This window comes from Oncorhynchus gorbuscha, unplaced genomic scaffold (genome assembly GCF_021184085.1).
Source record: "Oncorhynchus gorbuscha isolate QuinsamMale2020 ecotype Even-year unplaced genomic scaffold, OgorEven_v1.0 Un_scaffold_33:::fragment_2:::debris, whole genome shotgun sequence".
In the NCBI taxonomy this organism is placed as follows: domain Eukaryota; kingdom Metazoa; phylum Chordata; class Actinopteri; order Salmoniformes; family Salmonidae; genus Oncorhynchus; species Oncorhynchus gorbuscha.
This window is the reverse complement of record NW_025745186.1, coordinates 57,607-72,654: the sequence shown is the minus strand read 5'-3', so window position 1 is coordinate 72,654 and position 15,048 is coordinate 57,607. Positions and strand designations below refer to the sequence as shown.

The 15,048-nt window shown below is 50.6% G+C and overlaps 1 protein-coding gene across 8 annotated transcripts in view; it reads left to right on the top strand.

Annotated features, from left to right (window-relative positions):
* Positions 1 to 15,048, top strand: part of LOC124017795 (dedicator of cytokinesis protein 7-like) — a 54,478-nt gene that overhangs the window by 25,739 nt on the left and 13,691 nt on the right. For 2 of the 8 annotated variants that reach the window (XM_046333001.1, XM_046333002.1), the window contains exons 19-31: positions 67 to 298; positions 550 to 714; positions 939 to 1,114; positions 2,722 to 2,823; positions 9,453 to 9,539; positions 10,193 to 10,288; positions 10,543 to 10,683; positions 10,861 to 10,974; positions 11,979 to 12,149; positions 12,318 to 12,457; positions 12,684 to 12,853; positions 13,331 to 13,479; positions 13,869 to 14,051. In XM_046333001.1, coding sequence (XP_046188957.1) covers positions 67 to 298; positions 550 to 714; positions 939 to 1,114; positions 2,722 to 2,823; positions 9,453 to 9,539; positions 10,193 to 10,288; positions 10,543 to 10,683; positions 10,861 to 10,974; positions 11,979 to 12,149; positions 12,318 to 12,457; positions 12,684 to 12,853; positions 13,331 to 13,479; positions 13,869 to 14,051 — 1,926 coding nt within the window. The remainder of the gene's footprint in view (positions 1 to 66; positions 299 to 549; positions 715 to 938; positions 1,115 to 2,721; positions 2,824 to 9,452; positions 9,540 to 10,192; positions 10,289 to 10,542; positions 10,684 to 10,860; positions 10,975 to 11,978; positions 12,150 to 12,317; positions 12,458 to 12,683; positions 12,854 to 13,330; positions 13,480 to 13,868; positions 14,052 to 15,048) is intronic. The other 6 variants (XM_046333006.1, XM_046333004.1, XM_046333007.1 and 3 more) reach the window with 3 other exon arrangements.

The following is a 15,048-nucleotide window of genomic DNA, read 5'->3' as shown; positions in this document are numbered from 1 at the left end:
CCTCTAGTCAATGGGATTGTAAATTAAATGAATACCTCCCGTCCCCAATGCGACTTTGTCTCTTAGGACCCCCACCTGGATAAGTTCTTCACCCTGTGTTACGTCCTGGAGGAGTACTCGTTCCCGTTCCGTCTGAAGGACTGTATCATCAGTGAGGCCAACGTGGAGGGTGAGCTGAAGGCCAGCATGACCGGCCTGCGGGGGGCGCTACTCGACACCTGCGTCCGCTTCCTCCACCAGCTGCTCTCCAAACTCATCCTGCTCATCGTCCACCCGCCCGTCATCGCAGGACAGATCGGTGAGTGGCTTTGGCGACTTTACAGAGGGCGGCCATCTTAGATTGACTCATCCCTCATGGCTCTTTCATGATCCTCATCTCTCCCGCAGAAACACTCCTGGTCAAATATTCTAGGATCTAGGATACATTTTCAAATCATTTACGTCTATGCTCGATTGAGCTTGCCTTGTACAATGGAATAAATGGAACAGTCCCAAAAGTGCAAACCCAGGTGTGATCTCTGCCTCTTTTTCTCCATTCCCATCTCTCAGTGAACCTAGGCCGTGCAGCGTTCGAGGCCATGTCCCTGCTGGTCAACCAGATCCATAAGAACCTGGAGGGGAACCAGGACCAGCATGGCAGGAACAACCTTCTGGCCTCCTACATCCACTACTGCTTCCACCTGCCCACTGCTGAACCTGCCATGCCCCCTACTGGTGAGGAATGGAACAGCAGGCACTGAAGATTCACTATATCTCCACACCAGCTGTAATGATGTAATCCCAATGCTTTCAAGGAAGAGTATTTTAATCTATCCATGTCTCTGATGTGCTTGGGTGTGATTCATTTAACCTTGTGGTTGGAGAATTCTCACTCAACTACTAAAATGAGCATAAGTGTGTCTTTTGGTACCAGTGCCCTCCTCTTCTCCCTGACCCAGGGGGTGCCACCCCGGCCTACGAGCTGCCCATCCAGTACGCCACATTGTCCAGGGCAACGGCCCGCCCCAGCACCCTTCACCTGGCCCGCTCCAAGAGCATCAGTAACTCCAACCCTGACCTGGCCAGCACCCCCACTTCACCTGATGAGGAGGTGCAGAGGATCATCGCCAGCAAGGTCAGTTCTACCTCCAATACAAATCAAATGGTATTGAATTGAGTTCTCTCGTTGGCTCCTCTCCGGTAATACAGCTATCTTAGACATGGCCTCTTTCCTGTCTAGGTACTGTAAATACAACCTGTTCTCTGTCCTGTCTAGGTACTGTAAATACAACCTGTTCTCTGTCCTGTCTAGGTACTGTAAATACAACCTGTCTCTGTCTTGTCTAGGTACTGTAAATGCAACCTGTTCTCTGTCCTGTCTAGGTACTGTAAATGCAACCTGTTCTCTGTCCTGTCTAGGTACTGTAAATACAACCTGTTCTCTGTCCTGTCTAGGTACTGTAAATACAACCTGTTCTCTGTCCTGTCTAGGTACTGTAAATACAACCTGTTCTCTGTCCTGTCTAGGTACTGTAAATACAACCTGTTCTGTCCTCTGTCCTGTCTAGGTACTGTAAATACAACCTGTTCTCTGTCCTGTCTAGGTACTGTAAATACAACCTGTTCTCTGTCCTGTCTAGGTACTGTAAATACAACCTGTTCTCTGTCCTGTCTAGGTACTGTAAATGCAACCTGTTCTCTGTCCTGTCTAGGTACTGTAAATACAACCTGTTCTCTGTCCTGTCTAGGTACTGTAAATGCAACCTGTTCTGTTCTCTGTCTTGTCTAGGTACTGTAAATACAACCTGTTCTCTGTCCTGTCTAGGTACTGTAAATACAACGTGTTCTGTCCTGTCTAGGTACTGTAAATGCAACCTGTTCTGTTCTGTCTTGTCTAGGTACTGTAAATATAACCTATCCTGTCTATGTATTGTAAATACAACTTGTTATGTCCCCTGTCCTGTCTAGGTACTCTAAATACAACCTGTTCTGTCCTGTCTAGGTACTGTAAATACAACCTGTTCTGTCCTGTCTAGGTACTGTAAATACAACCTGTTCTGTCCTGTCTAGGTACTGTAAATACAACCTGTTCTGTCCTGTCTAGGTACTGTAAATACAACCTGTTCTCTGTCCTGTCTAGGTACTGTAAATATAACCTGTTCTGTCCTGTCTAGCCATTGTAAATACAACCTGTTCTGTTTCTCCTCTAGTTGGGGAAGTAAAGGCACTATGTGACGAACTCCTGAATATGTTATCTGTGTGCTTATGATAGTGTTGCTGCCTCTTCCAGTCTAAACATAGACACTTTCTCAAATTGGGGTTAAATGGCATTCTGGCTGTTTAAATGTACGCTGAATGTCTGTCCGACGTGTTTCCTGTGACTAAACATACAATCAGACTCCCCTCGTCCTGCTGTAGTGACCCTCCAGTGTCGTATCTTGATGTGCATGCTTGTGATTCCTGCCTGTCTGTGCCAATGGTTGGTTGATTCTACCGCTGTTGTCAATTATGCAATCTTGTGGTGTGCCTATGTCTGTCTGTCCCTCTGTGTTCTATCCCTCGCTATTCCCCTCCTCTGTCTCTCTCTCCCTCTCTTCCTTCCTTCCTTCCTTCCTTCCTTGTCCTCCCTCTAATTTGACCCTTGTCTCCACCCCTCCCTAACCTTCCGTCCCTCCCTCTCTCCCCCATGGCCTGTGGCTGCCTGTGTGTCAGTGTGGTGACTGATGTGATATGTTGTTCTAGGGGATAGACCGCTCCCACTCCTGGGTAAACTCTGCTTATGCCCCCGGGGGCTCCAGAGCTGTGCTACGCCGGAACCCCAACTTCACCTGTGAGCTCAAGCAGGTGCCAACAACCCTCCTTCCCTACCTTCCAACTACCTACCTACCCCTCCTCCATGGGTGCCTGTTCATTCAGTAACGAGAATTGTTCAGAACGTTGCAGAGAGAAGTATATCGACTAGAGCGGACGTGATTCCCTATTCTACACGAGCCAATGACGTCTGTTCTACCCGATACATTTCTATCTGAACATTCTGTCATGTTTTGTCCTCCAGAACCAACCGCATGTTCACCCCGTACCCAACAAACACCCTCCTCGCTGCCCTTCCCTCCTCCACTCCTATGTGGCTGCTGCGCTGTGTGTTTGTCTACGGCCCGTTTTGTCAGCTGTCTGTCTGTCATTGGTCTGTTCCTTTTCGCCCTCCTTGGCTGAGCTCGACTCAGCCTCGTTAATTCACAACGATGCTTTTCACTAGGATCACATTTCACCCTATCAACCGCACGGGACATCTGAACGTCACTGGGCCTAACGTCAGTTCTGTCCAAGCAGTCCGTTGAGTCCAGGAAGTCCTCTAGCCATCCATCACATTTCACCCTATCAACCGCACGGGACATCTGAACGTCACTGGGCCTAACGTCAGTTATATCCAAGCTAGTCCGTTGAGTCCAGGAAGTCCTCTAGCCATCCATCACATTTCACCCTATCAACCGCACGGGACATCTGAACGTCACTGGGCCTAACGTCAGTTATATCCAAGCTAGTCCGTTGAGTCCAGGAAGTCCTCTAGCCATCCATCACATTTCACCCTATCAACCGCACGGGACATCTGAACGTCACTGGGCCTAACGTCAGTTCTGTCCAAGCTAGTCCGTTGAGTCCAGGAAGTCCTCTAGCCATCCATCACATTTCACCCTATCAACCGCACGGGACATCTGAACGTCACTGGGCCTAACGTCAGTTATATCCAAGCAGTCCGTTGAGTCCAGGAAGTCCTCTAGCCATCCATCACATTTCACCCTATCAACCGCACGGGACATCTGAACGTCACTGGGCCTAACGTCAGTTATATCCAAGCAGTCCGTTGAGTCCAGGAAGTCCTCTAGCCATCCATCACATTTCACCCTATCAACCGCACGGGACATCTGAACGTCACTGGGCCTAACGTCAGTTCTGTCCAAGCAGTCCGTTGAGTCCAGGAAGTCCTCTAGCCATCCATCACATTTCACCCTATCAACCGCACGGGACATCTGAACGTCACTGGGCCTAACGTCAGTTATATCCAAGCTAGTCCGTTGAGTCCAGGAAGTCCTCTAGCCATCCATCACATTTCACCCTATCAACCGCACGGGACATCTGAACGTCACTGGGCCTAACGTCAGTTATATCCAAGCTAGTCCGTTGAGTCCAGGAAGTCCTCTAGCCATCCATCACATTTCACCCTATCAACCGCACGGGACATCTGAACGTCACTGGGCCTAACGTCAGTTCTGTCCAAGCTAGTCCGTTGAGTCCAGGAAGTCCTCTAGCCATCCATCACATTTCACCCTATCAACCGCACGGGACATCTGAACGTCACTGGGCCTAACGTCAGTTATATCCAAGCAGTCCGTTGAGTCCAGGAAGTCCTCTAGCCATCCATCACATTTCACCCTATCAACCGCACGGGACATCTGAACGTCACTGGGCCTAACGTCAGTTATATCCAAGCAGTCCGTTGAGTCCAGGAAGTCCTCTAGCCATCCATCACATTTCACCCTATCAACCGCACGGGACATCTGAACGTCACTGGGCCTAACGTCAGTTCTGTCCAAGCAGTCCGTTGAGTCCAGGAAGTCCTCTAGCCATCCATCACATTTCACCCTATCAACCGCACGGGACATCTGAACGTCACTGGGCCTAACGTCAGTTATATCCAAGCTAGTCCGTTGAGTCCAGGAAGTCCTCTAGCCATCCATCACATTTCACCCTATCAACCGCACGGGACATCTGAACGTCACTGGGCCTAACGTCAGTTATATCCAAGCTAGTCCGTTGAGTCCAGGAAGTCCTCTAGCCATCCATCACATTTCACCCTATCAACCGCACGGGACATCTGAACGTCACTGGGCCTAACGTCAGTTATATCCAAGCTAGTCCGTTGAGTCCAGGAAGTCCTCTAGCCATCCATCACATTTCACCCTATCAACCGCACGGGACATCTGAACGTCACTGGGCCTAACGTCAGTTATATCCAAGCTAGTCCGTTGAGTCCAGGAAGTCCTCTAGCCATCCATCACATTTCACCCTATCAACCGCACGGGACATCTGAACGTCACTGGGCCTAACGTCAGTTCTGTCCAAGCTAGTCCGTTGAGTCCAGGAAGTCCTCTAGCCATCCATCACATTTCACCCTATCAACCGCACGGGACATCTGAACGTCACTGGGCCTAACGTCAGTTATATCCAAGCAGTCCGTTGAGTCCAGGAAGTCCTCTAGCCATCCATCACATTTCACCCTATCAACCGCACGGGACATCTGAACGTCACTGGGCCTAACGTCAGTTATATCCAAGCTAGTCCGTTGAGTCCAGGAAGTCCTCTAGCCATCCATCACATTTCACCCTATCAACCGCACGGGACATCTGAACGTCACTGGGCCTAACGTCAGTTATATCCAAGCAGTCCGTTGAGTCCAGGAAGTCCTCTAGCCATCCATCACATTTCACCCTATCAACCGCACGGGACATCTGAACGTCACTGGGCCTAACGTCAGTTATATCCAAGCAGTCCGTTGAGTCCAGGAAGTCCTCTAGCCATCCATCACATTTCACCCTATCAACCGCACGGGACATCTGAACGTCACTGGGCCTAACGTCAGTTATATCCAAGCAGTCCGTTGAGTCCAGGAAGTCCTCTAGCCATCCATCACATTTCACCCTATCAACCGCACGGGACATCTGAACGTCACTGGGCCTAACGTCAGTTCTGTCCAAGCAGTCCGTTGAGTCCAGGAAGTCCTCTAGCCATCCATCACATTTCACCCTATCAACCGCACGGGACATCTGAACGTCACTGGGCCTAACGTCAGTTATATCCAAGCTAGTCCGTTGAGTCCAGGAAGTCCTCTAGCCATCCATCACATTTCACCCTATCAACCGCACGGGACATCTGAACGTCACTGGGCCTAACGTCAGTTATATCCAAGCTAGTCCGTTGAGTCCAGGAAGTCCTCTAGCCATCCATCACATTTCACCCTATCAACCGCACGGGACATCTGAACGTCACTGGGCCTAACGTCAGTTCTGTCCAAGCTAGTCCGTTGAGTCCAGGAAGTCCTCTAGCCATCCATCACATTTCACCCTATCAACCGCACGGGACATCTGAACGTCACTGGGCCTAACGTCAGTTATATCCAAGCAGTCCGTTGAGTCCAGGAAGTCCTCTAGCCATCCATCACATTTCACCCTATCAACCGCACGGGACATCTGAACGTCACTGGGCCTAACGTCAGTTATATCCAAGCTAGTCCGTTGAGTCCAGGAAGTCCTCTAGCCATCCATCACATTTCACCCTATCAACCGCACGGGACATCTGAACGTCACTGGGCCTAACGTCAGTTATATCCAAGCAGTCCGTTGAGTCCAGGAAGTCCTCTAGCCATCCATCACATTTCACCCTATCAACCGCACGGGACATCTGAACGTCACTGGGCCTAACGTCAGTTATATCCAAGCAGTCCGTTGAGTCCAGGAAGTCCTCTAGCCATCCATCACATTTCACCCTATCAACCGCACGGGACATCTGAACGTCACTGGGCCTAACGTCAGTTATATCCAAGCAGTCCGTTGAGTCCAGGAAGTCCTCTAGCCATCCATCACATTTCACCCTATCAACCGCACGGGACATCTGAACGTCACTGGGCCTAACGTCAGTTCTGTCCAAGCAGTCCGTTGAGTCCAGGAAGTCCTCTAGCCATCCATCACATTTCACCCTATCAACCGCACGGGACATCTGAACGTCACTGGGCCTAACGTCAGTTATATCCAAGCAGTCCGTTGAGTCCAGGAAGTCCTCTAGCCATCCATCACATTTCACCCTATCAACCGCACGGGACATCTGAACGTCACTGGGCCTAACGTCAGTTATATCCAAGCAGTCCGTTGAGTCCAGGAAGTCCTCTAGCCATCCATCACATTTCACCCTATCAACCGCACGGGACATCTGAACGTCACTGGGCCTAACGTCAGTTCTGTCCAAGCAGTCCGTTGAGTCCAGGAAGTCCTCTAGCCATCCATCACATTTCACCCTATCAACCGCACGGGACATCTGAACGTCACTGGGCCTAACGTCAGTTATATCCAAGCTAGTCCGTTGAGTCCAGGAAGTCCTCTAGCCATCCATCACATTTCACCCTATCAACCGCACGGGACATCTGAACGTCACTGGGCCTAACGTCAGTTATATCCAAGCTAGTCCGTTGAGTCCAGGAAGTCCTCTAGCCATCCATCACATTTCACCCTATCAACCGCACGGGACATCTGAACGTCACTGGGCCTAACGTCAGTTATATCCAAGCTAGTCCGTTGAGTCCAGGAAGTCCTCTAGCCATCCATCACATTTCACCCTATCAACCGCACGGGACATCTGAACGTCACTGGGCCTAACGTCAGTTATATCCAAGCTAGTCCGTTGAGTCCAGGAAGTCCTCTAGCCATCCATCACATTTCACCCTATCAACCGCACGGGACATCTGAACGTCACTGGGCCTAACGTCAGTTCTGTCCAAGCTAGTCCGTTGAGTCCAGGAAGTCCTCTAGCCATCCATCACATTTCACCCTATCAACCGCACGGGACATCTGAACGTCACTGGGCCTAACGTCAGTTATATCCAAGCAGTCCGTTGAGTCCAGGAAGTCCTCTAGCCATCCATCACATTTCACCCTATCAACCGCACGGGACATCTGAACGTCACTGGGCCTAACGTCAGTTATATCCAAGCTAGTCCGTTGAGTCCAGGAAGTCCTCTAGCCATCCATCACATTTCACCCTATCAACCGCACGGGACATCTGAACGTCACTGGGCCTAACGTCAGTTATATCCAAGCAGTCCGTTGAGTCCAGGAAGTCCTCTAGCCATCCATCACATTTCACCCTATCAACCGCACGGGACATCTGAACGTCACTGGGCCTAACGTCAGTTATATCCAAGCAGTCCGTTGAGTCCAGGAAGTCCTCTAGCCATCCATCACATTTCACCCTATCAACCGCACGGGACATCTGAACGTCACTGGGCCTAACGTCAGTTATATCCAAGCAGTCCGTTGAGTCCAGGAAGTCCTCTAGCCATCCATCACATTTCACCCTATCAACCGCACGGGACATCTGAACGTCACTGGGCCTAACGTCAGTTCTGTCCAAGCAGTCCGTTGAGTCCAGGAAGTCCTCTAGCCATCCATCACATTTCACCCTATCAACCGCACGGGACATCTGAACGTCACTGGGCCTAACGTCAGTTATATCCAAGCTAGTCCGTTGAGTCCAGGAAGTCCTCTAGCCATCCATCACATTTCACCCTATCAACCGCACGGGACATCTGAACGTCACTGGGCCTAACGTCAGTTATATCCAAGCTAGTCCGTTGAGTCCAGGAAGTCCTCTAGCCATCCATCACATTTCACCCTATCAACCGCACGGGACATCTGAACGTCACTGGGCCTAACGTCAGTTCTGTCCAAGCTAGTCCGTTGAGTCCAGGAAGTCCTCTAGCCATCCATCACATTTCACCCTATCAACCGCACGGGACATCTGAACGTCACTGGGCCTAACGTCAGTTATATCCAAGCAGTCCGTTGAGTCCAGGAAGTCCTCTAGCCATCCATCACATTTCACCCTATCAACCGCACGGGACATCTGAACGTCACTGGGCCTAACGTCAGTTATATCCAAGCTAGTCCGTTGAGTCCAGGAAGTCCTCTAGCCATCCATCACATTTCACCCTATCAACCGCACGGGACATCTGAACGTCACTGGGCCTAACGTCAGTTATATCCAAGCAGTCCGTTGAGTCCAGGAAGTCCTCTAGCCATCCATCACATTTCACCCTATCAACCGCACGGGACATCTGAACGTCACTGGGCCTAACGTCAGTTATATCCAAGCAGTCCGTTGAGTCCAGGAAGTCCTCTAGCCATCCATCACATTTCACCCTATCAACCGCACGGGACATCTGAACGTCACTGGGCCTAACGTCAGTTATATCCAAGCAGTCCGTTGAGTCCAGGAAGTCCTCTAGCCATCCATCACATTTCACCCTATCAACCGCACGGGACATCTGAACGTCACTGGGCCTAACGTCAGTTATATCCAAGCAGTCCGTTGAGTCCAGGAAGTCCTCTAGCCATCCATCACATTTCACCCTATCAACCGCACGGGACATCTGAACGTCACTGGGCCTAACGTCAGTTATATCCAAGCAGTCCGTTGAGTCCAGGAAGTCCTCTAGCCATCCATCACATTTCACCCTATCAACCGCACGGGACATCTGAACGTCACTGGGCCTAACGTCAGTTATATCCAAGCTAGTCCGTTGAGTCCAGGAAGTCCTCTAGCCATCCATCACATTTCTTGTATTTTTCATTCATCTTTATTCCACCTTGCTGACTCCTGCTCTTTGTCTTCATCACTGTGTTTCCATCGCTCCACTACTCTGTCAGGCAAGTGATCGTGGCTGCAATCGCATGTCTGCCTTTGTGGACAGCGCCACCTTCTGTTCAGCTCCAACAAGACAGATTGCCAAGAAGGTACCGTTGTCATACATTGTCTAAATCACGCTATTAACACCCTTGTCCATCCTCATCCATTCTGTGTTTGTCAGTATGTGTAACACACACACACACACAGATGCTTATCAGTTCATAGTTCATAGTGTGTGTGTGTGTGTGTGTGTGTGTGTGTGTGTGTGTGTGTGTGTGTGTGTGTGTGTGTGTGTGTGTGTGTGTGTGTGTGTGTGTGTGTGTGTGTGTGTGTGTGTGTGTGTGTGTGTGTGTGTGTGATTGTTTAATGCATTAGCTTTTGAATCTTGACACAGTCATCAAAGCCATGTATGACTGAATGTATGACTGAAGTTCGTTATCTGGGATCTCCCAGAATAAGCCTACATTATAAGACCTGTCGAGAGTCTCATGTTCCTCTAATGCTACCTACAGGATTCATCACGTTAGTGTTCTGCAATAATCCTGTTGTTAGCGCAGAAGTAGCTTTTCTCACTGTGTGTTTGTTAGCAGACAGACAGCCCTACCTTTTTATGAGAGATTGTATGGTACTAGTGTTAGCTCAGTATTTCTACCTGGGTATTTTAGCTAGCTTTTCCTGCGTTAGCCTCCGTGATGCTAACCGTGGTGTACTGCACTCTGCCTGGGTGTTTCTCTCTGACCCTGTTCACTTCCTGGTTTAGCTGCTCCATGAGGAGCTGGCACTACAGTGGGTGGTGAGCACCAGCACAGTGAGGGAGGCAGCACTGCAACAGGCCTGGTTCTTCTTCCAGCTCATGGTGCGTATCTGAATGATGAGGATGATGATGACGGTTGCGTCTGTATGGCATCTTTCATGAGATCTTGATCTTACTCGCCCGTCCTCATCACACAGGCCGTTAATGGATTTCCCAAAATCAAGAGACAGTTGGTCAAATTTCTCATTTAGGGAAAAGCGTGAAGGAATATGATGTTTTACAGCCAGTGTTCATTTGAAGAATTAGATACAATCTGCGATCCCTCTTTTTCTCCCCCCCCTCTCCTCCTCTCCCAGACGAAGAGTATGTCCCACCACCTGTTCCTGTCCTCCCGGATAGACCTTCCCAGACGCCAGCGCTTCCCAGACCGCTTTGTGGATGACATCGCTGCTCTAGTGGGGGCTATCAGTGCTGATGTAGCAGGGCGATACCACAAGGTACAGTGGCCACAAACCAAGGGCCATTACAACGGAATTGCAGAACATAGAGGAGTCACGTTTCCAAATACATAGTATACCTTCTGTGTCACTGACTTTCTCTCCCTCCTCTCTCTCTTGCTCCCTCTTGTTCTCGCTCCCTCCCTTTCTCTCCCTCCCTTCTTGTCTCTCTCTCAGGATTTGGAGCTTGTGGAGAGGTTGAACAGCAGTCTGGCCTTCTTCCTGAATGACCTGCTGTCTCTCATGGACCGTGGCTTCGTCTTCAACCTCATCCGCTCCTACTACAAACAGGTACACACACACACACACACACACACACACACACACACACACACACACACACACACACACACACACACACACACACACACACACACACACACACACACACACACACACACACACACACACACACACACAGGTTCTGTCATCTGCTCCAACGATAAACACAGACACCCACTCACCCACTCTCAGACACTGAGTGTCTGGTTCTGCTACAAACAGGCACGTACGAACATGCATACAGACAGTGTCACTATTCTGCCGCTAAAGCCAGTATTTACACCCACTGTCAGTCATCAACGGAGTCATCACAAATGACAAACACACATGACATCATTTGCTTTTACTGCAACCAGTCCCTGAATACGTTGTCTTACACATCTGAACAATATCTCTGTCTCTCTCTCTCTGTGTCTCTCTCTCTCTGTCTCTCTCTCTCTGTGTCTCTCTCTCTCTGTGTCTCTCTCTCTCTGTGTCTCTCTCTCTCTGTCTCTCTCTCTCTCTGTCTCTCTCTCTCTCTGTCTCTCTCTCTCTGTGTCTCTCTCTCTCTCTGTGTCTCTCTCTCTCTCTGTGTCTCTCTCTCTCTCTGTGTCTCTCTCTCTCTCTGTGTCTCTCTCTCTCTCTGTGTCTCTCTCTCTCTCTGTGTCTCTCTCTCTCTGTGTCTCTCTCTCTCTGTCTCTCTCTCTCTCTCTGTCTCTCTCTCTCTCTCTCTGTCTCTCTCTCTCTCTCTGTCTCTCTCTCTCTCTCTGTGTCTCTCTCTCTCTCTCTGTGTCTCTCTCTCTCTCTCTGTGTCTCTCTCTCTCTCTCTGTGTCTCTCTCTCTCTCTCTGTGTCTCTCTCTCTCTCTCTGTGTCTCTCTCTCTCTCTCTGTGTCTCTCTCTCTCTCTCTCTGTGTCTCTCTCTCTCTCTCTGTGTCTCTCTCTCTCTGTGTCTCTCTCTCTCTGTCGCTCTGTGTCTCTCTCTCTCTGTGTCTCTCACTCTTTCTCTCTCTCTCTGTGTGTGTGTGTGTGTCAGATTGCCAACAAGTTCCACACAGCCCAGAACCCCAGCTCTCTGACTGCTCTGAGAATGGACTTCACCCGCATTGTATGCAGCCATGAGCACTATGTCACCCTCAACCTACCCTGCTCCACCCTCAGCCCCCCCGCCTCGCCCTCCCCCTCCACCTCCTCCACCACCTCCCAGGTAACTCCACTGGACTGAAGACTCCATTAATTTCTAGGCAACACAATGATCTTGACCAAGGGCCAACTTTGTCATCTGCTGACATCTGTAGTAATACTCTTGCTAGAAAGTCCTTCCTCTCCCTCCTCCCACCATCCATCCATCCATCCATCTCCCTCCTTCTCTCAGGGTTCAGCGTTCTCCAGTATGCACCAGGACCAAGGTGTGGCCAGTATGTTTGAGCTCTCCGTCCCCTTCAGACAGCAACACTTCCTGTCTGGCCTGCTGCTGACTGAACTATCCCTCATCCTGGAACCTGATGGGGAGGGGTGAGGAGGCTTCACACACACACACACACACACACACACACACACACACACACACACACACACACACACACACACACACACACACACACACACACACACACACACACACACACACACACACACACACACACACACACACACACACACACACACACACACACACACACACACACACACACACAACTAGACACACACAGCACGTACTGACTCATTCAGTCTCCCCCAGGGTGTTTTTCCTTCATAAGAAGGCCATCAGTGCAGTCCACTCTCTGATGTGCAGTCACGATGCGGACCCTCGCTACACGGACCCCCAGGTGCGAGCCCACATCGCACAGCTCTACCTGCCCCTCATCCCCATCGTCATGGACACCCTACCCCAGCTCCATGACTTCACAGGTGAGAATGACACACTGTAGGTCTGGGGTCAGCAACAGATTGACCGCGTGCCAAAAACAGCCAGCAAGTCTTTTGGGGTTGTACTGAAAGACTGTCAAATCCCCAGGAATTAGTTTAGGAAGTCTGTTCCCAAGTATTCCCACAAATAAAAGGAGATATGTCTCAATGTAATCAAGGTATGAAATTATTGTTATTCTCAAATACAATCTGTTTTGGGGCTTAGTTATGGTCAATTTGCAGTGTACAAATTATTGTAATTATGTTCTGGCCCCCCAACCATGCGCTCCGACAAAAATCGTCCTACGGCCTAATGTAGTTGCCTACCCCTGCTGTAGGTTAACCAGTATCATCTTCCTCTTCTCTGACCATGTGGCATTGTGTTTAAACCCTGATTGGAGGTGGGAGATTTCATGCTAGCTAGTTATTCCGGCGTAGGTTGATAGAATCAGCAGTATGCTTTGTTCCTGTGCTTGTCAGACGCTTCTCAAGCCCGGGGCCGCCACGCCCCCGCTATGCAAGACGATGGGGACCCAGACAACGGAACCATCAGTCAGTCTGTCGCCATGGCGATCGCTGGCTCCCCGCTGCCACATGCCAAAGCCCCCAACTTCACCATGCCCACGGTGGTGAGTAATGAGAACCCATCAGCCCCCCTCTGCTGTGTGGAGCTTACTGCCTCAGGCTTTCATATCTCAGGCATTTTTAGTAACTCCAGTAACCCTGGTAACGATTGAACTTATTATCCCCCTCCCTCTGTTATTGAGATCCTTTGTAGTACACTTCCACACTAAGGTACAGTACCAGCATGGGGCAAATCCACAACACCAGAGGGGGTACAGCATGCCTTCTAATGACAGCCTCCATACTGAACTACCCCTCACTACCTGTAGATGGCTCACTGCCTATGAGCTCCTCTGACACTCTTTCTCATCCACACAGTTTGGAACCTGACACAGTTTGGAACGTGACATCGGGGAAAACTCCTAGCCCTAATGTAGGTGTTCATCTCTCCCAGGCTGGTCGTCAGTGCAGCTCTCTGTCGGCAGAGTGCAGTAGGACTCTGCTGGTGTCTTTCCTGTGGGTCCTGAAGAACGCAGACGCTGCGCTGCTGGAGAGCTGGCTGTCAGACCTCTCTGTGCTGCAGATCAACAGGCTGCTAGACCTGCTGCACCTCTCAGTGTCCTGCTTCGAGTACAAGGTAGGCACCACTTCTGTCCCCCCTCGCTGATCAGACCTGCTGCACCTCTCAGTGTCCTGCTTCAAGTACAAGGTAGGCACCACTTCTGTCCCCCCTCACTGATCAGACCTGCTGCACCTCTGTGTCCTGCTTCAAGTACAAGGTAGGCACCACTTCTGTCCCCCCTCACTGATCAGACCTGCTGCACCTCTCGGTGTCCTGCTTCAAGTACAAGGTAGGCACCACTTCTGTCCCCCCTCACTGATCAGACCTGCTGCACCTCTCAGTGTCCTGCTTCAAGTACAAGGTAGGCACCACTTCTGTCCCCCTCACTGATCAGACCTGCTGCACCTCTCAGTGTCCTGCTTCAAGTACAAGGTAGGCACCACTTCTGTCCCCCCTCGCTGATCAGACCTGCTGCACCTCTCAGTGTCCTGCTTCAAGTACAAGGTAGGCACCACTTCTGTCCCCCCTCACTGATCAGACCTGCTGCACCTCTCAGTGTCCTGCTTCAAGTACAAGGTAGGCACCACTTCTGTCCCCCCTCACTGATCAGACCTGCTGCACCTCTCAGTGTCCTGCTTCGAGTACAAGGTAGGCACCACTTCTGTCCCCCCTCACTGATCAGACCTGCTGCACCTCTCAGTGTCCTGCTTCAAGTACAAGGTAGGCACCACTTCTGTCCCCCCTCACTGATCAGACCTGCTGCACCTCTCGGTGTCCTGCTTCAAGTACAAGGTAGGCACCACTTCTGTCCCCCCTCACTGATCAGACCTGCTGCACCTCTCGGTGTCCTGCTTCAAGTACAAGGTAGGCACCACTTCTGTCCCCCCTCACTGATCAGACCTGCTGCACCTCTCAGTGTCCTGTTTCAAGTACAAGGTAGGCACCACTTCTGTCCCCCCTCGCTGATCAGACCTGCTGCACCTCTCAGTGTCCTGCTTCAAGTACAAGGTAGGCACCACTTCTGTCCCCCCTCACTGATCAGACCTGCTGCACCTCTCAGTGTCCTGCTTCA